We start from the raw sequence: 27,984 nt of genomic DNA, 5'->3' as shown, positions 1-27,984 counted from the left end.
GATAGGGAGGGTTGTAGTGGGCTGGAGGAGGTTACAGAGATAGGGAGGGTTGTAGGTGCTGGAGGAGGTTACAGAGATAGGGTGGGTAGTAGGGGCTGGAGGAGATTACAGTGATAGGGAGGGTAGTAGGGGCTGGAGGAGGTTACAGAGATAGGGACGGTTGTAGCGGCTGGAGGAGGTTACAGAGATAGGGAGGGTAGTAGGGGCTGGGGGAGGTTACAGAGATAGGGAGCGTTGTAGGGGCTGGATGAGGTTACAGAGATAGGGAGGGTTGTAGGGGCTGGAGGAGGTTACAGAGATAGGGAGGGTTGTAGAGGCTGCAGGAGGTTACAGAGATAGGGAGGGTTGTAGGGGCTGGAGGAGGTTACAGAGATAGAGAGGGTTGTAGGGGTTGGAGGAGGTTACAGAGATAGGGAGGGTTGTAGGGGCTGGGGGAGGTTACAGAGATAGGGAGGGGTGTAGGGGGCTGGAGGAGGTTACAGAGATAGGGAGGGTAGTAGGGGCTGGAGGAGGTTACAGAGATAGGGAGGGTTGTAGGGGCTGGAGGAGGTTACAGGGATAGGGAGTATTGTAGGGGCTGGAGGGGGTTACAGAGATATAGAGCGTTGTTGGGGCTGGGGGAGGTTACAGAGATAGGGAGGGGTGTAGGGGGCTGGAGGAGGTTACAGAGATAGGGAGGGTTGTAGTGGGCTGGAGGAGGTTACAGAGATAGGGAGGGTTGTAGGTGCTGGAGGAGGTAACAGAGATAGGGTGGGTAGTAGGGGCTGGAGGAGGTTACAGAGATAGGGAGCGTTGTAGGGGCTGGATGAGGTTACAGAGATAGGGAGGGTTGTAGAGGCTGCAGGAGGTTACAGAGATAGGGAGGGTTGTAGGGGCTGGAGGAGGTTACAGAGATAGAGAGGGTTGTAGGGGTTGGAGGAGGTTACAGAGATAGGGAGGGTTGTAGGGGCTGGAGGAGGTTACAGAGATAGGGAGGATTGTAGGTGCTGGAGGAGGTTACAGAGATAGGGTGGGTAGTAGGGGCTGGAGGAGGTTACAGAGATAGGAAGGGTAGTAGGGGCTGGAGGAGTTTACAGAGATAGGGAGTGTTGTAGAGGCTGCAGGAGGTTACAGAGATAGGGAGCGTTGTAGGGGCTGGATGAGGTTACAGAGATAGGGAGGGTTGTAGGGGCTGGAAGAGTTTACAGAGATAGGGAGGGTTGTAGAGGCTGCAGGAGGTTACAGAGATAGGGAGGGTTGTAGGGGCTGGAGGAGGTTACAGAGATAGGGAGCGTTGTAGGGGCTGGATGAGGTTACAGAGATAGGGAGGGTTGTAGGGGCTGGAGGAGTTTACAGAGATAGGGAGTGTTTTAGAGGCTGCAGGAGGTTACAGAGATAGGGAGCGTTGTAGGGGCTGGATGAGGTTACAGAGATAGGGAGGGTTGTAGGGGCTGGAGGAGTTTACAGAGATAGAGAGGGTTGTAGAGGCTGCAGGAGGTTACAGAGATAGGGAGGGTTGTAGGGGCTGGAGGAGGTTACAGAGATAGAGAGGGTTGTAGGGGTTGGAGGAGGTTACAGAGATAGGGAGGGTTGTAGGGGCTGGAGGAGGTTACAGAGATGGGGAGGGTTGTCGAGGCTGCAGGAGGTTACAGAGATAGGGAGGGTTGTAGGGGCTGGAGTAGATTACAGAGATAGAGAGGGTTGTAGGGGCTGGAGGAGGTTACAGAGCTAGGGAGGGTTGTAGGGCTGGAGGAGGTTACTGAGATATGGAGGAGTGTAGGGGGCTGGAAGAGGTTACAGAGATAGGGAGGGTTGTAGGGGGCTGGAGGAGGTTACAGAGATAGGGAGGGTTGTAGGGGCTGGAGAGGTTACAGATATAGGGAGGGTTGTAGGGGCTGGAGGAGGTTACAGAGATAGGGAGGGGTGTAGGGGCTGGAGGAGGTTACAGAGATAGGGAGGGTTGTAGGGGCTGGAGAATGTTACAGAGATAGGGAGGAGACGAGGAGGCCCTGGAGGGATTTGACCACGAGGGTGAGAATTTTTAAATCGAGGCGTTGCCGGACCGGGAGCCAATGTCGGTCAGCGAGCACAGGGGTTGATGGGTGAAGGGGACTCGGTGCGAGTTAGGACACGGGGCAGCAGGGGTCTGGATGACCTCGAGTCTATGGAGGGTGGCGGATGGAGGCCAGCCAGGAGATCATTGCAACGACTTTGTAAATGGAGCGAGAGCATCGCCTGGGATCCCTATTTATTATGAAATTATAAAAAGTCTTCTAATTGATCGGGGTTGACTTTAGGCTGTACATAAAGCCCCCAACACACTCATTATTTGACTCTCCCGTCATACATCACGTTACTCCATTTCCTCTTCCTGCTCTAATGAACTGGGAAGCAATAACATTAAGTGAATGGGAACCTGGTCAGTGAAAAACACATGTTTACATCGATAGAGATTCTAACCTTATGGATTCATCCCGAAATTTATTCCCCGCAGCGGCGAAGGGAAATAATCCCCATCGATTTTTAAAACAGAACTGTTAAACAAACTGACTGGGGCTTTGGCCTTGCACCCCTGAAATCTGAACTCCGGTGATATGAAGGATGGTGGGATAGATTCACAGAAATCTACTGCGCAGGTGGTGTCCATTCGGCCCATTGAGCCAATGCCCGCCCCCTGACAGAGCTCACCAATTAACCCCATTCTCCAGCTCGCTCTCACTAGCCCGTTGTTTACTTTGTAGATATGTATTCACTTCCCGATTAGAAACGGTTCCCCGTAGGGCATTCTGGCTGTAAATCCATTATGGGGGGGGGCAGCGCAAAATCGGCGATAGCGAATCGGCAGCCCGTTTTACACCGCGCCCAATATTCCTTCCCATTGAAGTCAATGCACGTGAACATCGGGCGGGGCGTGTAATGGGCGGCAGATCGGCAAAGGTAGAATTAACCCTAATCCGCGAGTGGAGTTTAGGCACATTGTTCGTTTTGATTGGAATGACCTCTTCCTGTCTTGGTGGCGGCGCCTGTTCTCTGGCCAATGTGTGTTGTCAATCTGATAGGCATTTATGTTTAGATGTCCCTGACAGAATTGATCAAAGGAAATTTCTGCCCTCTTTATATAAGATCAAGGGGTTCTGTGTGCGAGCGCTTGATGGGAACAGCTAATATAGTTGACATGCCTCCAACCCAAAGAAAGTGAGTGTCTCTTCTTCACTTATACAAAGGCGCATTGATTTCAGTTCGCATGTCAAGTCCCGACACTCTTAGAATTGTGGTACCTGGGCTGATGAGCTTTAGTCTGGAGCTATAAGATTACCTTTACGCTGCCCTGGTTGCCCCTCTCAAGATGTATCTCATATCCGTAAACAGAGACGAGGACTTCCGCCGTGACCGAAACCGCACTCTCCATCCACTTCTCATTCTTCACTTCAACTTCAAAGTACATCAGTGGATCCGATGTCCTGCAGTGTTCAGCCAACACATAAAAGCAGGTGCCCTGGAAATCATAGCTCAGTCCATCGAAGGTCCTGTAGTGAGGATCCCCAGAGGCCCAGCACACGCCGGATGCACTGGCACAGCGAGGCCGACCGTTCAACACGCTGCAGACCTGGTCTGGACCACAGGTGGCGTTGACACACCGAACTGTATTGGTGGGCCCGTCGCACCTGCACAGCCTTCGGCAGCTGTCGCTCCTCCATTCTTCCCCTGCCACGTGGTAGACGCCATTCTGCAGACACCCGCACTGCGCCAGGGGGACGCACCGGCCGCCGCTCAGCACGAACCTGTTGTCGCATTGACATCCTTCCCCGCAGGGGGTCTCGCAGTCGGATGGGAAACCGAGGTTCGCGCAGGAGGAGGGACAGGTCGATCCGCACAGCTGGTAGTGACTGTTCACTGCGCATGACATTTCTGAAAAACACCAGCATCAGTTGATGTTAAATACTTTTATATTTCAGTAAAACACGCGGTAAGAGTTGCTCTGGTCGCTAAATGCACCACATCTTACATAAGAACATAAGAAATAGGAGCAGGAGCCGGCCATTCACCCCTTGAGCCTGCTCCACCATTTACATACATAGATACATAGATACATAGAAGATAGGAGCAGGAGTAGGCCATTCGGCCCCTCGAGCCTGCTCCGCCATTCAATGAGATCATGGCTGATCATCCAAATTCAGTACCCTGTCCCTGCCTGCTCCCCATATCCCTTGCTCCCTTTAGCCTTAAGAAATATATCCAACTCCTTCTTGAATATATTTAATGAACTGGCCTCCACCGCCCTCTGTGGCAGAGAGTTCCACAGGTTCACCACTCTCTGGGTGAAGAAATTCCTCCTCATTTCAGTCCTAAATGTCCTACCCCTTATCCTTAGAAATGAGTATAGGCCCAATCTGCTCAACCTTTGTTCATAAGTCAACCCTGAGCTCATGAGCGATTCTTGTTTGTGGTATTTCCAGCCAAGCCGCCAACTTAGTCTTTTAAGGATATGATTTCGCTAGAAATACCGAAAAAAGTAAAACTCCATCACCGCACCTCGGTAACTCCTAGTCAAAGATCAGATAGAAAGGCTGAGGGAAGGAAGACTGAAATTAAGACCATTCGGGGGCGATGGGACAGATGGTTCTAAAGACCTGGCTTATCGTTAGAGATTGTTTACAATTCATGGGTGAAATTCTGACGGCGGTGCTGGAATCTGATAAATGCTCCTGTAAAGATTTCGCCGAGTTACTTTTTTCGAACGAAAATCTAGAGAAGTTTGAAAAGAAAGTGTTTATCGTCTCCCCAGAAATAGTGAAAAGGCAGGCATCTCTGGTATAGAGAACATTACCAGGCAGGGCCAGCGGTGAAGTTCTCGCTCCTCAGTTTGGCAAATTGCAATTATCTCTCAAACAGCCATGGCAACTCAGACATTCTCCCACGTATGCGATTAAAAAGCCATAATTGTGTTAATATAGGGTGATTTTTCACCATTACGGATGGGAGGTTAAACAGGCGGTGGCCGATCGGCCGCCCATTTGACACCCCGATTTTCACTCTGCAACAAACATAGAAACATAGAAGATAGGAGCAGGAGTAGGCCATTCGGCCCTTCGAGCCTGCTCCGCCGTTCAATGCGATCATGGCTGATCATCCAAATTCAGTACCAGGTCCCTACCTTCTCCCCATATCCCTTGATCCCTTTAGCCTTAAGAAATATATCTAACTCCTTTTTGAATATATTTAATGAACTGGCCTCCACTGCCCTCTGTGGCAGAGAATTCCACAGGTTCACCACTCTCTGGGTGAAGAAATTCCTCCGCATTTCAGTCCTAAATGGCTTACCCCTTATCCTTTGACTGTAACCCCTGGTTCTGGACTCCCCCGCCATCAGAAACATCCTTCCTGCATCTAGTCTGTCCAGGCCTGACAGAATTTTATAGGTTTCGATGAGATCCCCTCTCAATCTTCTAAACTCCAGCGAGTACAAGCCCAATCGACCCAATCTCTCCTCATACGTCATTCCTGCCATCCCAGGTACCAGTCTGGTGAATCTTCGCTGCACTCCTTCCATGGCAAGAACATCCTTCCTCAGGTAAGGCGACCAAAACTGCACACAATACTCAAGGTGTGGTCTCACCAAGGCCCTGTACAACTGTAGCAAGACATCCTTGTTCCTGTACTCGAATCCTCTCGCTACGAAGGCCAACATACCATTTGCCTTCTTAACCGCCTGCTGCACCTGCATGCTTACCTTCAGCGACTGGTGCACAAGAACACCCAGGTCTCGTTGCACTTCCCCTTCTCCCAATCTATTGCCATTCAAATAATAATCTGCCTTCCTGTTTTTGCCACCAAAGTGGATAACCTCACATTTGTTTTCAATTGTTTCTCGAGATAGGGACCTCACCCGTGAGGCCAGCGTTTATTTCCCCTCCCCAGCTGCCCTGCCAAGCCTTCTTCAATCTTCATAGCTTGGCTTGAAGCAGAGAAGTGGCTGGCTAGGACACTTTCAGCAGACAGTTAAAAGCCAACTCAGTAGGTGTGGGGCTGGAGTCTTAAATAGGCCAAGGTGGACGAGGACGACAGGGATCCTTCCCTAACAGACGTTGGGTTTTTAATGACAATCTGACAGCTTCGTGGTCACTTTTACTGATGTCAGTTTTTTTAATTCCAGGTTGTTAAAACTGAATTTAAATTCCCCAACTGCCCATAGTGGGATCTGAACTCACTTTCTATTAGATCACCAGCCCAGTAATATAATTACTACACTACTGTACCCGAGCGAAATTTGACCCTGTAGAATTTCACAGCACAGAATGCGGCAGTGAGCTCGCTGAACTCGGGTAATCTCTCGATCAGTCAAACACTCGCACATACACACACATTGCAGAATTATTCATGACAAAATTTCAAACTGAACCAAGTAAAGTGATCGATACTGAACAGCGATTTACGAGCAAATTCTTCGGTTTCTGATTTGTCCATCTCCTTTTGGGGCAATGAAGCGCTTCAAGCCCCGTCATGCGGAGACTGACCATGTGATATTGGCGTAATTGGAGATGCGATATTGGCGTAATTGGAGATGTGATAGTGGCGTAATTGGAGATGCGATATTGGCGTAATTGGAGATGTGATATTGGCGTAATTGGAGATGTGATAGTGGCGTAATTGGAGATGCGATATTGGCGTAATTGGAGATGTGATAGTGGCGTAATTGGAGATGCGATATTGGCATAATTGGAGATGTGATAGTGGCGTAATTGGAGATGCGATATTGGCGTAATTGGAGATGCGATATTGGCATAATTGGAGATGCAATATTGGAGTAATTGGAGATGCGATATTGGCATAATTGGAGATGCGATACTGGCGTAATTGGAGATGCGATATTGGCATAATTGGAGATGCTCAGTGAAAGCGCGGTCGGCAGTGTAAGCTTCGAACAGACGTTTGGAGGCAGGGAGAGGGTTAACCGGTTAAGAAGGTTAATGCCGAGATGACGGATGCCACCAAGTGAGGCAGCCTGGGGGGGGGGGGCACATGCTCCCGGTGTGGGAGGACCACAGCTGCAGGTTCAGATTTCAGGCTGCAGAACTTTGCAGAAATGGCCTGTGCTGAGGCCATGAAGGGACGCATAAAGGAAGAAAAGGAATTTCCAATCGGTGCTCGGGGAGATGGGGAGCCAGTTGCAACTGGCCAGCAGAGGTGTGGTAAAGAGGGCCTCTTAAAAAATTCTGACAGGACTGGACAGACTAGATGCAGGAAGGATGTTCCCGATGGTCGGGCAGTCCAGAACCAGGGGTCACAGTCTAAGGATAAGGGGTAAGCCATTTAGGACAGAAATTAGGAGGAATTTCTTCACCCAGAGAGTGGTGAAGCTGTGGAATTCTCTACCACAGAAGGCAGTAGAGACCAATACATTAAATATATTCAAGAAGGAGTTGGATATATTTCTTAAGGCTAAAGGGATCAAGGGGTATGGGGAGAAAGCAGGGACAGGGTAATGAGTCTGGATGATCAGCCACGATCGCATTGAATGGCGGAGCTGGCTCGAGGGGCTGAATGGCCAACTCCTGCTCCTATCTTCTATGTTTCTATGTTTCTGTGGAATTTGTATAGGAGGCAATCGATCAAGTGGTTATTAGTGAGAGCGATGACCGAAGTAGGGATTCAGCCCTAATAAGAGTAAGCTCGGGCGGAAGTATAAATGCTGTGTAGGTGATAGTTAAACAGTAAGCATTTCATTACCACAGTGAGTTGCGTTTCTCCAATCTCCTATTGCGACGCCTCTTCTCTGACACTCCGATGCATAAGACTCAATCGCCTGACACAGGGACTCGTGGTTTCCCGCCAATGCGCACAGATCGAAGGCACAGTTGTCGGAGTAAATTGTCGGGTTCAGCGCCGAATGGCATTGGCGGAAAGGCCCACTGGCGTTGCTCAGGATGCCGCAGTGACTTTCCGAGGTGTAGACACGGCGCGCTTCTTCGGTGCACGGGGGCCCCGCTGGGCCGGTGTCGTCCCCGCACCGAGCGCCAGAGGTTGGACTTTTCCAGCTGTTCCCAAACGCTGAGGCTGCGGCGAGCGCTGTGCCATTGGGAGACAGGAAATCGTCAGCCGGGTCTCCGTTGAAATTCCCGCAGAGTCCGCACAGAGACCCGGAATAGGTCCCTGGAACTGTCACTACCGCGTAATGGTGCCAGTCATAGGAGACACTGAGGCCAAAATCCGTCTGCAGCACGGCCGCCGAGCCGCTGTGGGAAAGGTGAATTTTACCAGACTCCAATGTTACTGGTAAATTAAAGGACTCGCCATTTACCTGCAAACAGGGGATAAAAATACATAAAACATGTCATTGAAAAAGGTGAAAGCTACACCGCTTCATCCCCGCGTTGGTCATAGAATCATAGAAATTTACGTCACAGAAGGAGGCCATTCGGCCCATCGTGTCCGTGCGGGCCGACAAAGAACGATCCAGCCTAATCCCACTTCCCAGCTCTTGGTCCGTAGCCCTGTAGGTTACGGCACTTCAAGTGTATATCCAAGTGCTTTTTAAATGTGATGAGGGTCTCTGCCTCCACCACCCTTTCAGGCAGTGAGTTCCAGACCCCCACCACCCTCTGGGTGAAACAAGTTCTCCTCAACTCCCCTCTAAACCTCCGAGCAATGACTTTAAATCTCTGCCCCCTGGTTATTGACCTCTCTGCTAAGGGAAATAGGTCCTTCCTATCCACTCTATCCAGGCACCTCATCATTGTATACGCCTCAATTACATTTCCCCTCAGCCTCCTCTGTTCCAAAGGGAAAAAAAACAGCCTATCCAATCTATCATCATCGCTAAAATTCCCTAGCCCAGGCAACACCCTGGTAAATCTCCTCTGTACCCTCTCTAGTGCGGTCACATCGTTCCTGTAATGTGCTGACCAGAACTGCACCCAGCACTCTAGCTGTGGCCTAACTAAAATAAGGCAGCATGGAATCTGCAGCCGGCACGCCCGTTCCTGATCGTGAATCCGGGATTCCCCACACCGATGAGGTTCCGCAAACTTTCACCCAAAGCAAACAAATACTTCAGTCAACATCAAGCCCCTGACTGCCGCTGAATCTGTTCATTGTTAAAGATATGGACCGACCCAGAACCACTTACTTTTCCTGATAATCTGTCCCCCTGAGAATCGAAGAGAAATCCGCCTTTCCCCAAATCTTTTCCCCAGCTGATGATGTGTTTGTGTGTCGCGGTCTCCCCTCAAACCCCAAGCACGATTGTTGGCTGATCCCGACTGTATCTTCACATTTAGTTATCCTAAAGTCATGTTCCATACTTCTCTCAGGTGAGGCGAGACTACGTAAACTAGGCCTGTGTTCCCTGGGATATAAAAGGTAAAGGGGCGACGTGATTGAGGTCTTTGAGGATTTGGAAAGGAATTGATAGGGTAGATAGAAAGGAACTTATTTCGTTGGTGGGGGGAGTCGAGTGCAAGGGGACACAACCTTAAAATCAGAGCCAGGCCACTCAGGGGAGAAATTAGGAAACACGTTTTCACGCAAAGGGTGGCAGAAGTGTGGAACTCTCTTCCCCAGGAAGAAACATCGAAGCATAGAAGATAGGAGCAGGAGTCGGCCATTCGGCCCCTCGAGCCTGCTCCGCCATTCACTGAGATCATGGCTGATCATCCAAATTCAGTACCCTGTCCCTGCTTTCTCCCCATATCCCTTGATCCCTTTAGCCTTAAGAAATATATCTAACTCCTTCTTGAATATATTTAATGAATTGGCCTCCACTGCCTTCTGTGGTAGAGAATTCCACAGGTTCACCACTCTCTCTGGGTGAAGAAATTCCTCCTCATTTCTGTCCTAAATGGCTTACCCCTTATCCTTAGACTGTGACCCCTGGTTCTGGACTCCCCGACCATCAGGAACATCCTTCCTGCATCTAGTCTGTCCAGTCCTGTTAGAATTTTATAGTAGATAGCAGTCGATGTTTGGGATCAATTAATAATGTTAAATCCGAGTTCGATGGATTTTTTGCGAGCAAAGGGTATTAATGATATGCGGCCAAGGCGGATGGGAAGAGTTAGGTCACAGGTCAGCCATGATCTATGGTGGCAGCGGCTCAAGGAGCTGATTGGCCTCCTCCTATTTCCATCTGCGGTCTCCTGTATTTTTCAAAGCACACTCGCGGAAGGTTTTCAGTCGTTCTGTTGATCCCCCTTTATCGTTCCCCATGTAATTAATTTAGCAGGTCTGATTTTCAAAAGTGCTAATCACACACCGGTGAGGGTCCTCAAGAGCGATAACCGAGGAATATCAGAGGCAATTTAACTATCATGGCGGCGCGTCCAAAACAATTGGTTGATCTTTGAGCATATTTCATTCTGGAATCTAATGCTTTCTGGTCTTTAGTGACTGCGGGCAAACGTAGCTCATATCTCTAAAAAAAACACTCCGCCGCTTCAACCTCCCATTGCGGATCATCACCAACACAATTTATTGTCTCCGTTCATTTTGGGATTGACACATAATCCTGGGATTTACCTGAACTTTGGCAGTTTCACCCCTCGTCACCCGGATCTGATGTCCATACACCTGGACTTCAACTAGACGTGTCCAGGACACGGCCGTGGAGCCGCGCTGCTCGTTCTCCACCTCAACGCTGAACATTGTGAGGTTTCCTGCTCGGCCGCAGTACTTACTGAAGGTGTATTTACAAGTCCCTTGGAAATCAAAGGCCTTCCCATCAAAGGTGTGATAATGGGGGTCACCTGCGGCCCAGCAGGTGCCGCGCTCTCGCGGATAGCAGCCACGCACTCCGCCCACCAGGCGGCAGTCTTCATGGACACTGCAGCCGAAATCTTCACAGGTCAGGCCCAGGGTCGCGTTCCAACAGGTGCATTTTCTACTGCAGGTGTCTGTCAGGATGACGGTGTCGCCTTTGCTGTAATAATGACCTTGGAATGAGCAGCCACACTGACTGAGGGCCACACAGATTCCGCCGCTCAGGATGTAGCCACTGTCGCACTTACAGCTTTCTGTACAAGGCTGGTTGCAGAAAAAAGGCGCCGTTGTATCGGCGCAACTGGCAGGACAAGCGGAACTGCAGGGGTCGTAGTGACTGTGCGCCGGACAGGAAATTTCTGGAAAACATAATTACAAGGTGTTAACATTGAGTAGAGAGACCAACACAATGGTTGAATTGTCACATTTATCAAAAGGAAACTCGCGCGGGATATTAAACAAGCGACCGATCTTCCACTGCCTGTCTCCCACCACAGTGTTCCAACTGGGGTCTACCCAAGGTATATGGAGACCAGAACTGTGCACAGTGCTCCAGGTGTGGTCTAACCAAGGTATATGGAGACCAGAACTGTGCACAGTGCTCCAAGTGTGATCTAACCGAGGTATGTGGAGACCAGAATTGTGCACAGTGCTCCAAGTGTGATCTAACCGAGGTATGTGGAGACCAGAACTGTGCACAGTGCTCCACATTTGGCCCAGTCAAGGTACATGGAGACCAGAACTGTGCACAGTGCTCCAAGTGTGGTCAAACCGAGGTTTATGGTCACCAGAACTGTGCACAGTGCTCCAGGTGTGGTCTTACCAAGGTATATAGAGACCAGAAATGTGCACAGTGCTCTAAGTGTGGTCTAACCAATGTATATGGAGATGAGAACTGTGCATAATGCTGCAAGTTGGTCTAACCAAGGTATATGGAGACCAGAACTGTGCACAGTGCTCCAAGTGTGGTCTAACCAAGGTATATCGAGACCAGAACAGTGCACAGTGCTCCAAGTGTGGTCTAACCAAGGTATATGGAGATCAGAACTGTGCACAATGCTGCAAGTTGGTCGAACCAAGGTATATGGAGACCAGAACTGTGCACAGTGCTCCAAGTTGGGTCTAACCAAGGTATATATAGACCAGAACTGTGCACAGTGATCCAAGTGTGGCCCAGTCAAGGTACATGGAGACCAGAACTGTGCACAGTGCTCCAAGTGTGGTCAAACCGAGGTTTATGGACACCAGAACTGTGCACAGTGCTCCAAGTGTGGTCAAACCGAGGTTTATGGACACCAGAACTGTGCACAGTGCTCCAGGTGTGGTCTTACCAAGGTATATGGAGAGCAGAACTGGGCACAGTGCTCCAGGTATGGTCTAACCAAGGTATATGGAGAGCAGAACTGGGCACAGTTCTCCAGGTGTGGTTTTACCAAGGTATATAGAGACCAGAAATGTGCACAGTGCTCCAAGTGTGGTCTAACCAATGTATATGGAGACGAGAACTGTGCACAATGCTGCAAGTTGTTCTAACCAAGGTATATGGAGACCAGAACTGTGCACAGTGCTCCAAGTGTGGTCTAACCAAGGTATATGGAGACCAGAACTGTGCACGGTGCTCCAAGTGTGGTCTGACCGAGGTATATGGAGACCAGAACTGTGCACAGTGCTCCAAGTGTGGTCTAACCAAGGTATATGGAGACCAGAATTGTGCACAGTGCTCCAAGTGTGGTCTAACCAAGGTATATGGAGACCAGAATTGTGCACAGTGCTCCAAGTGTGGTCTAACCAAGGTATATGGAGACCAGAATTGTGCACAGTGCTCCAAGTGTGGTCTAACCAAGGTATATGGAGACCAGAATTGTGCACAGTGCTCCAAGTGTGGTCTAACCAAGGTATATGGAGACCAGAATTGTGCACAATGCTCCAAGTGTGGTCTAACCAAGGTATATAGAGACCAGAACTGTGCACAGTGCTCCAAGTGTGGTCTAACCAAGGTATATAGAGACCAGAACTGTGCACAGTGCTCCAAGTGTGGTCTAACCAAGGTATATAGAGACCAGAACTGTGCACAGTGCTCCAAATGTGGTCTAACCAAGGTTATATACACATTTAACATAATGGGGCAGAAATTCCTCCCCAAACGCGTGAGTACGGAAGGGGTACTCAAGCGTCCGGCCAGAGGAGATGCCGTTTTCAGCATGCACAGCGCATGCGCTGAAAACCGGCATTTCCTCTCCTCTAACCCAAGAGTTGAAGAGGCTAGCGCGTGCGCTGTAGGGGGCAGCGCGTGCGTCTTGGATTTCCTCTGTTTTGGGGGATTTGCGCATGTGTGAAGGACTCCGGTCTTTTCGCTTGTGAAAAGCACACATAAGTATTTATTTTTACAGGTAAGTGGTGTTTTAGTGCAATGTAGAATTTGTTTTCCACAGGTTTATTATTTTAAAGAATCTACAATAAGGTAAGTTTAGTTTTAGAACCTTTTTATTAAAAATTTATTTTTTTCATAAAAAAGAATTATTGTTTAAATTATTTTTTTAACTTATTTATACTTAATTTAATGATTGGGATGTTTTTTAAATTTTTATTTAAAGTTTAAATAGTGTTTTGGGCCCCCGTAGTTTTCATGAGTTTGACAGCTATTACTCTCAAACTCATGAATGAGTTTCCCCTCCCCTGATTGGTTGTACAGTGCTCACCTGGTCCCAGCCGGCACATCGCACTAACTACGCCGCTGGATCAGGTTAGCACATCGCGCGCCGACATCAGAACCGGGCCACTTGACAGGAAATGCAAGCAGGCCCGGGCTTCAGATGTCTGCGCGTAGGGTGGGTGCAGATCGGGGGCTTGCACGCGCGGCAAGCCCCCGGACACCAAGTTCTGGGCCAACGTGTCTGCTTTTCAATCGTTCCCTCTGGAAATGAAATCTGGTGAGTGAGTGAGACTGAGAGATAGAGAGAAAGAGAGAGTGAGGGAGATAGAGAAAGGTCGATAGGTAGTGAAGGAACCTGTTGTACCGCAAACAAGATTGTAAATAAGATAAACTTTGTAAAGATAAGTTAGCACAAATCAGTTTCACGGGCTTACCACACAGTCCTGGCCTCCTCCATAATATTGTTCGCACCCCTTCGGTCCGGCATCTCGCTGAATAGGTTTGCAATGCCTGGCACAGACTCAGCCTGTAGCCCTCGGTAGCGCAGAGATCATAGATGCAGCTCTGGAGGAAAGGCTGTGGCTGGATGACGGAGTTGCAGAAACTGAAGGGGCCGCCCTCCCTGTTCATGAGGCCGCAGTAATCCTGGCCGCCGTACAGCACCTTCTGCTCTGCCGTGCAGACCCGGCACTCGCTGCCGCACTGGTCCTCGCACAGCGAGTCGTTATCAGCGACCCTCCAGCTCCTCCCGAACTCCACCTCCGACCCAGTGACATTTCCATTGGGCATTTGGAACTCGTCCGTTTGATCGTCGTTCATATTCCCACACAGCCCGCAAGTGACATTCTGATAACTAGTAGGGAGGGAGATGGTCGCATGATGGGATCCGTCGAAAGTCAAATCCAGACCGAAGTCTGTACTGGCTGTGACTGTAAAGCCGCTGGCGTACACCCGGATCCGGCCGCCCCCGATGACAATCGGGATCGAGGTTCGAGTCCCATTCACCTGGAAATGAAAATTGTACACAACAGGCAGCGACTGTTACACCGGACTCCAGAACACGTTGCCTATTGGTTTCAACCAAATAACTTATAACCACACAGCGAGTTGTGATCTGGGATGTGCTATCTGAAAGGGCGGTGGAAGCAGATTCATACAGGGCTCTCTCCCCATAGCCCTGTATCAATTCCAAAGCTAATCCCACTGCCCGCTCTCTCCCCATAGCCCTGCATCAATCCAAAGCTAATCCCACTGCCCCGCTCTCTCCCCATAGCCCTGCATCAATCACAAACTAATCCCACTGCCCCGCTCTCTCCCCATAGCCCTGCATCAATCCAAAGCTAATCCCACTGCCTGCTCTCTCCCTATAGCCTGCATCAATCAAAAACTGATCCCACTGCCCGCTCCCTCCCCATAACCCTGTATCAATCCCAAACTAATCCCACTGCCCGCTCTCTCCCCATAGCCCTGCATCAATCAAAAACTAATCCCACTGCCCGCTCCCTCCCCATAACCCTGTATCAATCCCAAACTAATCCCACTGCCCCGCTCTCTCCCCATAGCCCTGTATCAATCCCAAACTAATCCCACTGCCCCACTCTCTCTACATAGCCTGTATCAATCCCAAACTAATCCCAATGCCCCGCTCTCTCCCCATAGCCCTGTATCAATCCCAAACTAATCCTACTGCCCCGCTCTCTCCCCATAGCCCTGTACCAATCCCAAACTAATCCTACTGCCCCGCTCTCTCCCCATAGCTCTGTATCAATCCCAAACAAATCCCACTGCTCCACTCTCTGCCTATAGCCCTGTACCAATCACAAACTAATCCCACTGCCCCGCTCTCTCCCCATAGCCCTGCATCAATCCCCAAACTAATCCCACTGCCCCGCTCTCTCTCCATAGCCCTGTATCAATCCCAAACTAATCCCACTGCCCCACTCTCTCTCCATAGCCCTGTATCAATCCCAAACTAATCCCACTGCCCCACTCTCTCTCCATAGCCCTGTATCAATCCCAAACTAATCCCACTGCCCCACTCTATCCCCATAGCCCTGTATCAATCCCAAACTAATCCCAATGCCCCGCTGTCTCCCCATAGCCCTGTACCAATCCCAAACTACTCCTACTGCCCCGCTCTCTCCCCATAGCTCTGTATCAATCCCAAACTAATCCCACTGCTCCACTCTCTGCCTATAGCCCTGTACCAATCACAAACTAATCCTACTGCCCCGCTCTCTGCCTATAGCCCTGTATCAATCCCAAACTAATCCCACTGCTCCGCTCTCTGCCTATAGCCCTGTACCAATCACAAACTCATCCCACTGCCCCGCTCTCTCCCCATAGCCCTGCATCAATCCCCAAACTAATCCCACTGCCCCGCTCTCTCCCCATAGCCCTGTATCAATCCCCAAACTAATCCCACTGCCCCGCTCTCTCCCCATAGCCCTGTATCATTCTTTATTTGAAATATTTATTCATTAATGATTATCACGGCACAAATCTAAGATACATTCTTTAAAGGTGGATGTCGTGTTACTTTATATTATTAACTAACAGAATATAAATATAGAATAAGGCCTGTGCTAAAAGGTGAGCTCGATTTAGCCCAATTGTCCCATTCCCCCTTAGCTTACCATGACCTGGGCAGCGGCTCCTTTGAGCATTGTAATCTCAGTCCCGTAGACCAACAGACGAACAAGTCTGGTCCAGGATACTGCCGCGTTTCCGCGGTTCTCGTTCTTTGCCTCGACTCTGTAAAAGGGTAGGTCGGCGTCAGCGCGGCACAACTCAGACAATACGTAGGTGCAAGTGCCTTGGAAATGGAAGAGCTGTCCGTCAAAAGTGTAGTAGTGGGGGTCGCCGGATATGGTGCAGGTTTTAATGGCGGCGGCCTTGCAGGCGTAGAAGGGGGAAGAGGAGAGACAGATTTGGGAAGGAGCGCACGACTCAGGTCGACATTCCAGAGAATTTCCCGAGATGCATTTGCATTTTGTTTCGCAGGTGGCGGTTGTCCAAAAGGTGTCATCCCGCCGAATAAATTTCCCTGTAAAAGTAATGTTGAAGTATTACAGTACGCGACCTTCCCACCTTGCTCCGGATTGCACTGATATTCAATCACCTCATTGCAGCAACTGACTCTTTTAACGACTCTTAGCTGAGTTCCGCCCGAGGTTCCTTTCCGATTGAAAATCTTTGCCGATTAGGGTCACAGTGTCATAACGGCACAGAAGGAGGCCCATCGAGTCTGTAGAGCAACCCAGTCAGTCCCACTCCCCCTGCTCTATCCCCGGATCCCTGCAGCTTTATTTCCCTCAAGTGCCTCTCCAGTCTCCCCTTGAAAACATTGAGTGTCTCCGCTTCCACGAGTTCCAGGTCCTCACCACTCGCTGCGTAAAAAGTTTTTCCTCACACCCCCACTATCGCTTGCCCAAAACCTTAAATCTGTGTCCCCGCTAGTCCTTGTACCATCAGCTAGTGGGAACAGCCTTTCCCCGTCTAGCCTATCCAAACCCGTCATAATCTTGTACACCTCGATCAAATCACCCCTCAACCTCCTTTGCTCCAATGAAAACAAATCCATCTTCTCCAACCTGTCCTTGTAGCTAAGATCCCCCATCCCCGGAACCATTCTGAGAAATCTCCTCTGCACCCTCTCAAGGGCCTTCACATCCTTCCTAAAGTGTGGTGACCAGAACTGGACGCAATACTCCAGCTGTGGCCTAACCAGCGCTTTATAAAGGTTCAGCATAACTTCTCTACTTTTGTACTCAATACCTCTATTTATGAAACCCAAGATCCCATATGCTTTGCTAACCACTCTCTCAATTAATCGAACATTTGCTCTGATATTTTAGTTTAATTAGGTGACATATTCCTACCGTTGTAGATGCAGCCTCCCACCACACTGAAAGTGTCTGTCCTAAATACCCAGCGGCCCGGTTCGTTCACATTGCTTGTCGACTCGATGTCGATTATCTCTGGTGTTTGCGATCCAGGAATGGTGAAATAATGAGTGGAACTCCCGCTGTTAAAACCAGCCTATTCAGCGAAACAAAAAGCCTTTTAATACAATTGTTTGTTAAAGATGAAATTGAAGTGCTTAGGTCCAACTCTAGTTACTCAAGTTGCTAATTATATGCGTTTTAATCACTTATATGTTGTCCAGAATGTTTTGATATACAGTTGTATTCTGTATCTCTTGCGGTAACGGCAGTACTTGGAGTGTTATCTCTCCATTATCAGGTTAAACTCCGCGAAACGATCATGTAATAAACCCTCACGAAACAAAACGTTCTTCAAAAGTAACCTTGTTGAAAAAACTGGTTAATAACGACATCAGTTCAATTCACGGGGCATTGCGAGAGACTGAGGAGGAGGATCACGGAGGTGGAATGTTTGGGTCAGGGAGGATCCCATTGTTGAAACTGTGTGAACCTCATCATAAATAACTCCTCCAATGAAGTACCTTTACCGACAGTCTGGGTAGACGAACTGTTGTTATAAAAAGTGGGATATATAGATAGACAGGCAGACGGGCGACAAGCAGGCAGATGACAGACGGACAGATAGATGACAGACAGATAGACGACAGACACGCAGACAGATGACCGACAGACAAACGACAGACAGACAGACTGATAGACGACAGACAGACTTCAGGCAGACAGATGACAGACAGATGACAGACAGATAGACAGACAGACAGGTAGACAGATAGGTAGACAGATGACAGACAGACAGATAGACAGGCAGACAGATAGACGACAGACAGACAAACGACAGACAGGCAGATAGACAGACGTCAGGCAGACAGGCAGATAGATGACAGACAAACAAATGACAGACAGACAGACAGACAAACAGACAGACAGACAGACAGACAGACAAACAGGCAGACAGATGACAGACAGACGGCAGGCGGACGTCCGCTCAGCCTTCATCCACTAAATATTTCAGCTCAGCCAGACTTCCGCTGGAGGGAGTTTACTGACCATAAATAAAGGAAGATGGCTAGACGAACATTGGAACATTTGAGTCCCAGGTGGCAAATGCATGGACGAGGGTTTGAGCACAGACTGGGCCGAGGCAGGGCGGGGTGGGGTGCTGTTACCAATATATATTAATGATCTAGACAAGGGAACTAGATGTAATATCTCCAAATTTGCAGACGACACAAAGCTGGGTGGGCGTGTGTGCTGTGAGGAGGATGCCGAGGAACTCCAGGATGATTTGGACAGGTTGGGTGATTGGGCAAAAGCATGGCAGATGCAATATAACGTGGATAAATGTGAGGTTATCCACTTTGGTGGCAAAAACAGGAAGGCAGATTATTATCTGAATGGCAATAGATTGGGAGACGGGGAAGTGCAACGAGACCTGGGTGTCCTTGTGCACCAGTCGCTGAAGGTAAACATGCAGGTGCAGCAGGCGGTTAAGAAGGCAATTGTTATGTTGGCCTTCGTAGCAAGAGGGTTCGAGTACAGGAACAAGGATGTCTTGCTGCAGTTGTACAGGGCCTTGGTGAAACCACATCTTGAGTATTGTGTGCAGTTTTGGTCGCCTTATCTGAGGAAGGATGTTCTTGCCATGGAGGGAGTTCAGCGAAGATTCACCAGGCTGATACCTGGAATGGCAGGAATGACATACGAGGAGAGATTGGGTCGATTGTGCTTGTACTCACTGGAGTTTAGAAGAATGAGAGGGGATCTCATTGAAACCTATAAAATTCTGACAGGACTGGACAGACTAGATGCTGGAAGGATGTTCCCGATGGTCAGGGGGTCCAGAACCATGGGTCACAGTCTAAGGATAAGGGGTAAGCCATTTAAGACAGAAATGAGAAGGAATTTCTTCACCCAGAGAGCGGTGAACCTGTGGAAGTCTCTACCACAGAAGGCAGTAGAGGCCAATACATTAAATATATTCAAGAAGGAGTTAGATATATTTCTTAAGGCTAAAGGGATCAAGGGGTATGGGGAGAAAGCAGGGACCGGGTATTGAACTTGGATGATCAGCCATGATCGCATTGAATGGCGGAGCAGGCTCGAAGGGCCGAATGGCCTACTCCTGCTCCTATCTTCTATGTTTACCAAGGGGGGAGTAGGCGGTCCTTGGTGATAGAGAGGATCATAGGTCAGAAGCGCGGGTCAGAATCGATTGGGACGCCAGGTTGTCAATGGTCTGGTTCAGCCTCAGACATTGGCCAGGGGCGGGGAGGGGGGATAGAATCGATGGCGCGGGCACAGATAATGGCTTCAGTCTTCCCAATGTTTAACTGGCGATAATTTCTGCCCATCCAGGACAGGAAGTCGGACAAGAATTGAGGCAGCACAGAGGCAGTGGAGGGGTTGAGCGAGGCGGTGGCGAAAAAACAAACCCAGAACGTTTGGGGGACTTGCAAGGTACTGCGTTCTGAGGAAGAAGAGCCTCGTCTGTGATGTGTATTAATCTGACACCTGTCACTGAATCTCTGCCAACTGATTGAGAAATTGGGCGGGGTGCAAAAACGGGCGAAGGTTGCGATCCCATCAGTTTCTTGCCGGGCGGGTTAGGTTCCAATTACCTAAATGTTCAGGCCACTGAAGGAAGGAAAATGGCAAAACCTTTAATCTGCTTATTTACCTGTGCCGCTGTCCCACCGAGTCCGGTCTGAGCGCTACCGCCACTCGCCGTCCCTGTTGTCCATTGAATGTCTCCGTAGTTTAGTATAATGAACGATTGCAATCCATCGGTGATGAGGACCGCCTGAAAACTGTTCACCTACAATATACAACGAGGCTGGCATTGAATAAATTGAGTTATTTTCAGAGCAGTCAGTATAAATTCACACCATCAGTTTAGGTGTTGGTTCAGTCTAAACGTGGAAGAAACGTTGCGACTTGTACAAGAAACACAGAGGTCCCTATAATCATAAAACTTAACATACACTGTTGACCCCTCTAGCCAATGCTTCACGGTGTAGAGCAACAAGTAGCACAACACTCACCAGGTACCTGTCCTGTAGGTGTCGCAGTCTGAGAGCGTTATACTCCAACCTTATGTCAGTGCACACATCGGCCTCTAAACATCGGCTTTAATAACCTGCTCCTAATTTCTCTGAACTTAGCTGATTGCGACATGTATCTATGGAAACCCCTTGTCCCCCATCTTTCCTGCAACTCCACCTTTGAACCCGTCCAATCAGATTTCCGGCCCTGCCTCAGGACTGAAACCGCTCTTATCAAAGTCACATTTGACATCCTCTGTGACTGTGACCATGGCGAACTATCGCTCCTCATCCTTCTCGATCCTCTCTGCAGCCTTTGACACAGTTGACCACACCATCCTCCACCAATGCCTTTCCTCCATAGTCCAGCTGTGGGGGACTGCGCTCGCCTTGCTCCATTCCTATCTATTTAATTGTAGCCAGAATATCGCCTGCAATGGCTTCTCTTCCCACTCCCGCACCATTACCTCTGGAGTCCCCCCAGGATCAATCCTTGGCCCCCTCCTATTCCTCATCTACATGCAGCCCCTTGGTGACATCATCTGACAGGGTCAGTTTCCATGTGTACGCTGAGGACACCCAGCTCTACCTGACCACCACTTCTCTCGACCCCTGCACTGTCTTTGATTTGTCAGGCTGCTTGTCTGACATCCAGTCCTGGATGAGCAGAAATTTCCTCCAGTGAAGCATTGGGAAGACCAAAACCATCTTCTTTGGGCCCCGCCATAAACTCCGTCCCCTCACCACGGATTCTGTTCCCCTCTCTGGCCACTGTCTCATGGTGAAGCGGACCGCTTGCAACCTCAGCGTCCTCTTGCACTCTGAACTAAACTGTCGGCCCCATATCCTGTCCATCACCAAGACCGCCTACCTACACCTAGAGAAATGGTATTCACACTAGTGGGAGGGATTATTAATACTTTGTCACAGTAATTAGCATATTAGGGATCACATATATATACCCTTAAACACAAACTTAAATCATAGTTTCTCCCACTATTCTCAAGTGAGATATAGAACGGCCAATTAAAGTTCCCATCGCCCAACAATGTCCACTACTGCTGAATTCACAACAGCATCCGACCTATTAGTGTGGGATTTCCAATTCCCAGTCCAACCACTTTCATTGGCTCTTGAGTGAGATTGCTAAATTAGGGTGGTTTCTTGGGGTGCGGACGGAGCCAATAAAGAACTGTATTGGGAGTATCCAAACGGATTTCGCACAGGACTTGTACAGATAATAGCGAGAAGATGAATTCAACTCATAATACATGAGTGGATTCCAACCACAGTCTCAGAAATTAAATGTAAGAAGTCACACAACACCAGGTTACAGTCCAACAGCTTTATTTGAAGTCACAAGCTTTCGGAGCGCTGCTCCTTCGTCAGGTGAAGTGGAGAGATGCATAAAGACACAGCTTATATAGTCAGAGAATAATTAAAGGACAATGATTAATCAAGTCCCCCAGTCGGTTTCAGTGCACATTGTAATGGACTTCAGAGAGAAAAATGGTTATCGATATATTAATGAACGTCATACCTTTGTTGATTGAGATCCATAGAAAGCAACTCTATCCCAAGTGGCCACAAATATCCATTTGGCTTCGAAACTGAGCCCAGGCGTGTATCTATTGACATCAGCCGTGGCCCTTTGTAGTAATACCTCATCTCTGGTTTCGCGGTAGTAAATCACTCCTCCAATTCCGTTGTGCACGTCAGCCCAGAATGGAGCAATGAAGGCGCGGCCATCGGCGAGAGGAAATGTGTCGGGTGTGTACTGCGACACGGTTACTCCGAATGAGACAACACCATTGTTGTTAACCTGGGGGCACAAATGTAGAATTAACATCTGGCCTAGACTAAGGACCTGGGGAACACGATTTCAAATCACACCACGGCAGCCTGGGGAATTTAAAGTCAGTTAATAAATAAATCTGGAATAAAAAACTAGTATCAGTAATGGTGACCATGAAACTATCAGATTGTCGTAAAAACCCATCTAGTTCACTAATGTCCTTTAGAGAAGGAAATCTGCCGTCCTTACCCGGTCTGGCCTATATGTGACTCCAGACCCACAGCAATGTGGTTGACTCTTAACTGCCCTCTGAAATGGCCCAGCAAGCCACTCAGTTAAGGGCAATTAGGATGGGGTATAAATGCTGGGCTTGCTAGCGATGCCCACATCCCATGAATGAATAACAGAAAAAAAATCATGCCTTGCCAACACAGCAGCACCATCAGCATCTGGGAACATCTGCTCTACACAACAACAACAACTTGTATTTATATAGTGCCTTTAACATAGTAAAGGCGCTTCACATGAGTGTTGTAAGACAAAAATTTTGACACCGAGTCACATAAGGAGAAATTAGGGATGGTGACCAAAAGCCTGGTCAAAGAGGGAGGTTTTAAGGAGCGTCTTACAGGAGGAAAGAGAGGTAGCGAGGCGGAGAGGTTTAGGCAAGGAATTCTAGAGCTTAGGGCCCAGGCAACAGAAGGCACGGCCACCAATGATTGAGTGATTATAATCAGGGATGCTCAAGATGGCAGGATTGAAGGAGTGCAGATATCTGGGGGGGGGGTGGTTGTGGGGCTGGAGGAGGTAACAGAGATAGGGAGGGGCGAGGCCAAGGAGGGATTTGAAAACAAGGATTAGAATTTTGAAATCGAGGCGTTGCTTAACCGGGAGCCAATGTAGGTCAGCGAGCACAGGGGAGATGGGTGAACGGGACTTGGCGCAAGTTAGGACACGGGCAGTCGAGTTTTGGATGACCTCAAGTTTACCTAGGGTGGAATGTGGGAGGCCAGCCAGGGGTGCATTGGAATAGTCAAGTCTAGAGGTAACAAAGGCATGGATGAAGGTTTCAGCAGCGGATGAGCTGAGGCAAGGGCGGAGACGGGCGATGTTACGGAGGTGGAAGTGGGCGTTCTCAGTTATGCTGAGGATATGTGGTTAGAAGCTCATTTCAGGGTCAATTATGACACCAAGGTTGTGAACAGTGTGGTTCAGATTCAGACAGATGTTAGGGAGAGGGATGGAGTCGGTGGCTCGGGAACAGAGTTTGTGGCAGGGACCGAAAACAATGGCTTCGGTCTTCCCAATATTTAATCGCAGAAAATTTCTGCTCATCCAGAACTGTATGTTGCACAAGCGGTCTGACAATTTAGAGACCGTGGAGAGGTCGAGAGATGTGGTAGTGAGGTAGAGCTGGAAATCTCACTTTATATTGATTCGATTTTAAACTGCAATTGATGTTGGGGAATTAGAGCAATCTCATAGAAGGTGGCTGGTGATTTGTGACAGAAATCAATATTAAATTGTGAGCCTATTTGCAGTTTAATGTACCTCAGTCAATGCTTCAACCTTAACCCCTAATCAGTATCTCTGGGACATGTGTCCGTGTCAGGTCCCAACCCTCGCCCCTGTCCACGGGAACATGAATCACACTCACGTATAAGGATCTGTAGGATGTCTCGAAGAATGGGAAACTCGTTGAAATGGATATTTCGGGGGATCCGCCGTCATCCACCTTCGGGGTCGTTGCATCTCCACTTCCGGTGCCGAATGGATAGAACAGATCGCCTGTAAACCCAGAAGAAATGCTCGATGGAGGCGGCGTGAGGAGGGCTGTCGAGCGGACCAGATGGCCGCGGCGCTCTTTACTTTGGGAACGAGCCGAGCTCCAAAAGCTGGATCTACTTTGCTGGTTGTGAAATTTAGTGGCCGGGACATGGAACGCAGTCAATGGCCATGCTTCTGGGAATTTGCTCAAATCACCGGGCACCTGATACCCCGGGGGTGAACGTTCCGTTTTACCGGGAGTCTGTTTCTATCTTTCTCTCTTTGCCTTCCTCTATCACTTTCCTTCTCTATCTCTCCTCTCATTCTATTTCTCCTTCGCTCGTTCTGTCAATCTCTCTGCCGCTCTCCGTCGCTGTCTGTTTCGCTATATCGATATCTGTCCCGGTCTGTCCCTCTTTCTCTCTTTTATCTCTCTCTCTCTTTCTGTCTCTTGTATCTTTCTTTATTGTGTCTGTTCCTCTTCACCTCTCTAACTGGCTTCGTTTCTATCTATCTCTCTTTCTATCTCTATATATCTGCTTGTTTCTATCGCGCTCTCTCTCACTTTCTACCCATCCCTCTCTGTTTCTGTCTCTCTTCTATCGCTCTTCCTGTCTCTCCGTTTACATAAGAACATACGAACATAAGAAATAGGAGCAGGAGTAGGCCAATCGGCCCCTCGAGCCTGCTCCACCATTCAATAAGATCATGGCTGATCTGATCCTAACCGCCAATCCACTATCACAGAACCATCTCCTGAATCTAACAGAATTAGACACACGGAATAGGAGCAGGATCAGGCTACACGGCCCCTGGGCCCGCTCCGCTACCCACAGGGCCACGACCGATCCGAACCTAGACTCATGTCCAAATTCCTGCCCGCTCCCCGTAACCCTTAATTCCCTTTACTTCTAGGAAACTGTCTATTTCTGTTTTAAATTTATGTAATGATGTAACTTCTACAGCTTTTTGGGGCAGCATATTCCATGGACCTACCACCCTCTGAGTGAAGTAGTTCCTCCTCATCTCAGTTTTGAAAGAGCAGCCCCTTATTCTAAGACTATGCCCCCTAGTTCTGGTTTCATCCATCATCGGGAACATCCTCCCCGCATCCACCCGATCCAACCCCTTCACAATCTTATATGTTTCAATAAGATCGCCTCTCATTCTTCTGAACTCCAATGAGTAGAGTCCCAATCTACTCAACCTCTCCTCATATGTCCATCCCCTCATCCCCGGGATCTCCCACATTGTTTGCCTGCATATTTCTGTCCATTTTCTCCGTCTATTACTCCTCTTTTGTCTCCGGCTCTCTCACCCCTTTCTTTGTCCCACCACTTCCCTCGATTTGTCCCGTTTACCGAGAGGTTAACAGACGAATGCACTGTGTACCTGTCTGTTCTAAGCACATCCGCCATGTTGCTAGTATAGTATTTAACAAAATACAATGTAAACGCATCTCACCTGTACAATGCGTCAATATTGCCGCTTCCGTAAGTAGAACTGTGACAAAGAAGGAAATGCATTAAACAAATGTAACCATTTTACATAATGAACAGAGTCATAGACATATCCTTTCAGTGAAAGGGTTCCGCCCGACTTTTGCAGGGCAAAACGTTCTACCGATTCGCTACCGCCCGTTTTGTGCTCCCGCCCAAAGATGTTCACATCGAATGGAGGCTACACTCCCTCCGTCGGACCCATTCGGGATTCTCCGGGCGGAGAGGACGGGCAATGCTGGCCAAGAGGCTCAGTGGCCAGGTTTAGAGCCCCACAGTGCAAACACCTCCCCCCGCCCCCCACCCCACCCCCCCCCACCCCCCCACCACCACCCCTTCCATTCCTTGTAATCATTCTCACCAACGACAAGGCGATAGGAACATTCGCCCTGGTGCAGTTGGTTTAAGATGTAAGTCCGCTTTTAGAAGCCGGATCACAGAATCATCTGAAGAGGTCTGAGCCTTAATTTACACCATGTATTCGTGTGTAAATGTGACAGCTCACGGGACCAGGGTCAAATCGTAATTGAATAAACCCACGCCAGTCGTTGAACCAGGAACCAATCCGCACTCCATATTAACTGCGCACAACTCCTCGGAATGTTTTGCTATTTTTGATCAAGAATTAAGACGTAATATCATCTGGAATGAAAAAACTCCCTGCAATTTACTGCAGGGCTCTCTACTCTCGGAGACACGAGTCCTTGTTTTGTTGCATCAGCTCCAAGCAGGAAGATCCCATAATTTCAGGTGTTAGCTTTACCACTCGCGGAGTGTTAGTAATATTCACAAATGGAATAAAAATGCTTCGTTTTCAAATACTCACCATAATATATTAATAAGAATCTCTTTTCCGGGGCTCCCATTGCAGATCTATAATAGGAAACAGGAATGTTTATATATTAATTACTACCAGAAGTTGCAGTGATCTGCAGAATTCCCTAAAGATGCCAGTACAGTTGGATAAAGCCTTAAAAAGATGAAGAGCAACTCGAGTTTTATCGGGCCGTAAAATCCCTCTACACCTCCATCCCCCACCAGGATGGCCCGAGGGCGGTCCGCTTCTTACTTGAACAGAGGCCCAACCAGTCCCCATCCACCACTACCCTCCTCCGTCTCACTGAAATTGTTCTCACATTGAACAACTTCTCCTTTGACTCCATTCACTTCCTCCAAATCAAAGGTGTTGCTATGGGAACCCGCATGGGTCATAAGAACATAAGAACATAAGAACATAAGAAATAGGAGTAGGAGTAGGCCAATCGGCCCCTCGAGCCTGCTCCGCCATTCAATAAGATCATGGCTGATCTGATCCTAACCGCCAATCCACTATCACAGAACCATCTCCTGAATCTAACAGAATTAGACACACAAAATAGGAGCAGGATCAGGCTACACGGCCCCTGGGCCCGCTCCGCTACCCACAGGGCCATGACCGATCTGAACCTAGACTCGTCCAAATTCCTGCCCGCTCCCCGTAACCCTTAATTCCCTTTACTTCTATGAAGCTGTCTATTTCTGTTTTAAATTTATGTAATGATGTAGCTTCGACAGCTTTTTGGGGCAGCATATTCCATGGACCTACCACCCTCTGAGTGAAGTAGTTCCTCCTCATCTCAGTTTTGAAAGAGCAGCCCCTTATTCTAAGACTATGCCCCCTAGTTCTAGTTTCACCCATCATCGGGAACATCTTCCCCGCATCCACCCGATCCAACCCTTTACAATCTTATATGTTTCAATAAGATCGCCTCTCATTCTTCTGAACTCCAATGAGTAGAGTCCCAATCTACTCAACCTCTCCTCATATGTCCATCCCCTCATCCCCGGGATTAACCGAGTGAACCTTCTTTGTCCTGACTCGAGAACAATTATGTCTTTTCTTAAGTATGGACACCAAAACTGTATGCAGTATTCCAGGTGCAGTCTCACCAATACCTTGTACAACTGAAGCATTACCTCCCTATTTTTATATTCTATCCCCCTAGCAATGAAAGCCAACATTTCATTGGCCTTCTTAATCACTTGCTGCACCTGCATACTAACCTTTTGAGTTTCGTGCACCAGGACCCCCAGATCCCTTTGTACTTCAGTACTTTCCAGTTTCTTGCCATTAAGATAATAACTTGCTCTACGATTTTTCCTGCCAAAGTGCATAACCTCACACTTTCCAGTATTGTATTCCATCTGCCAAATCTCTGCCCACTTGCTTAGCCTGTCTATGTCCCCTTGCAGGTTTTTTATGTCCTCCTCACTCAGTACTCTCCCTCCCATCTTAGTATCATCTGCAAACTTTGATATGTTACACTCAGTCCCCTCCTCCAAATCATTAATATAGATTGTAAAGAGTTGGGGATCCAGCACTGACCCCTGCGGAACACCACTAGTCCTAGCTATGCCTGCCTTTTCGTGGGATATGTGGAACACTCTTTGTTCCAGTCCTACTCAGGTCCCCTCCCTCACCTCTTTTTCTGGTACATTGATGACTGTATCGGTGCCATTTCCTGCTCGCGCCCTGAGCTAGATAATTTCATTCACTTTGCTTCTAATT

General features: G+C 48.7%; 1 protein-coding gene across 1 annotated transcript in view; it reads right to left on the bottom strand.

Moving 5' to 3' along the window:
• The window catches only part of LOC147110184 (IgGFc-binding protein-like), a 41,791-nt gene extending 16,436 nt beyond the window's left edge, over positions 1-25,355 (bottom strand). Inside the window, 10 exon segments of the mRNA XM_086002488.1 lie at positions 3,296-3,888; positions 7,708-8,278; positions 10,495-11,093; positions 13,822-14,392; positions 16,024-16,433; positions 17,269-17,428; positions 20,012-20,167; positions 21,916-22,197; positions 23,828-24,160; positions 25,299-25,355. Of these exon segments, the coding sequence (XP_085858614.1) occupies positions 3,296-3,888; positions 7,708-8,278; positions 10,495-11,093; positions 13,822-14,392; positions 16,024-16,433; positions 17,269-17,428; positions 20,012-20,167; positions 21,916-22,197; positions 23,828-24,160; positions 25,299-25,355 (3,732 nt within the window).
• Positions 25,356-27,984: the final 2,629 nt, after the last annotated feature.

Source organism: Somniosus microcephalus, chromosome 12, assembly GCF_052327205.1.
Source record: "Somniosus microcephalus isolate GS21.2 chromosome 12, FLI_Smic_1.0, whole genome shotgun sequence".
NCBI classification, from domain to species: domain Eukaryota; kingdom Metazoa; phylum Chordata; class Chondrichthyes; order Squaliformes; family Somniosidae; genus Somniosus; species Somniosus microcephalus.
Note: the sequence above shows the minus strand (reverse complement) of the source record. Positions and strands in the feature narration are given on the sequence as shown.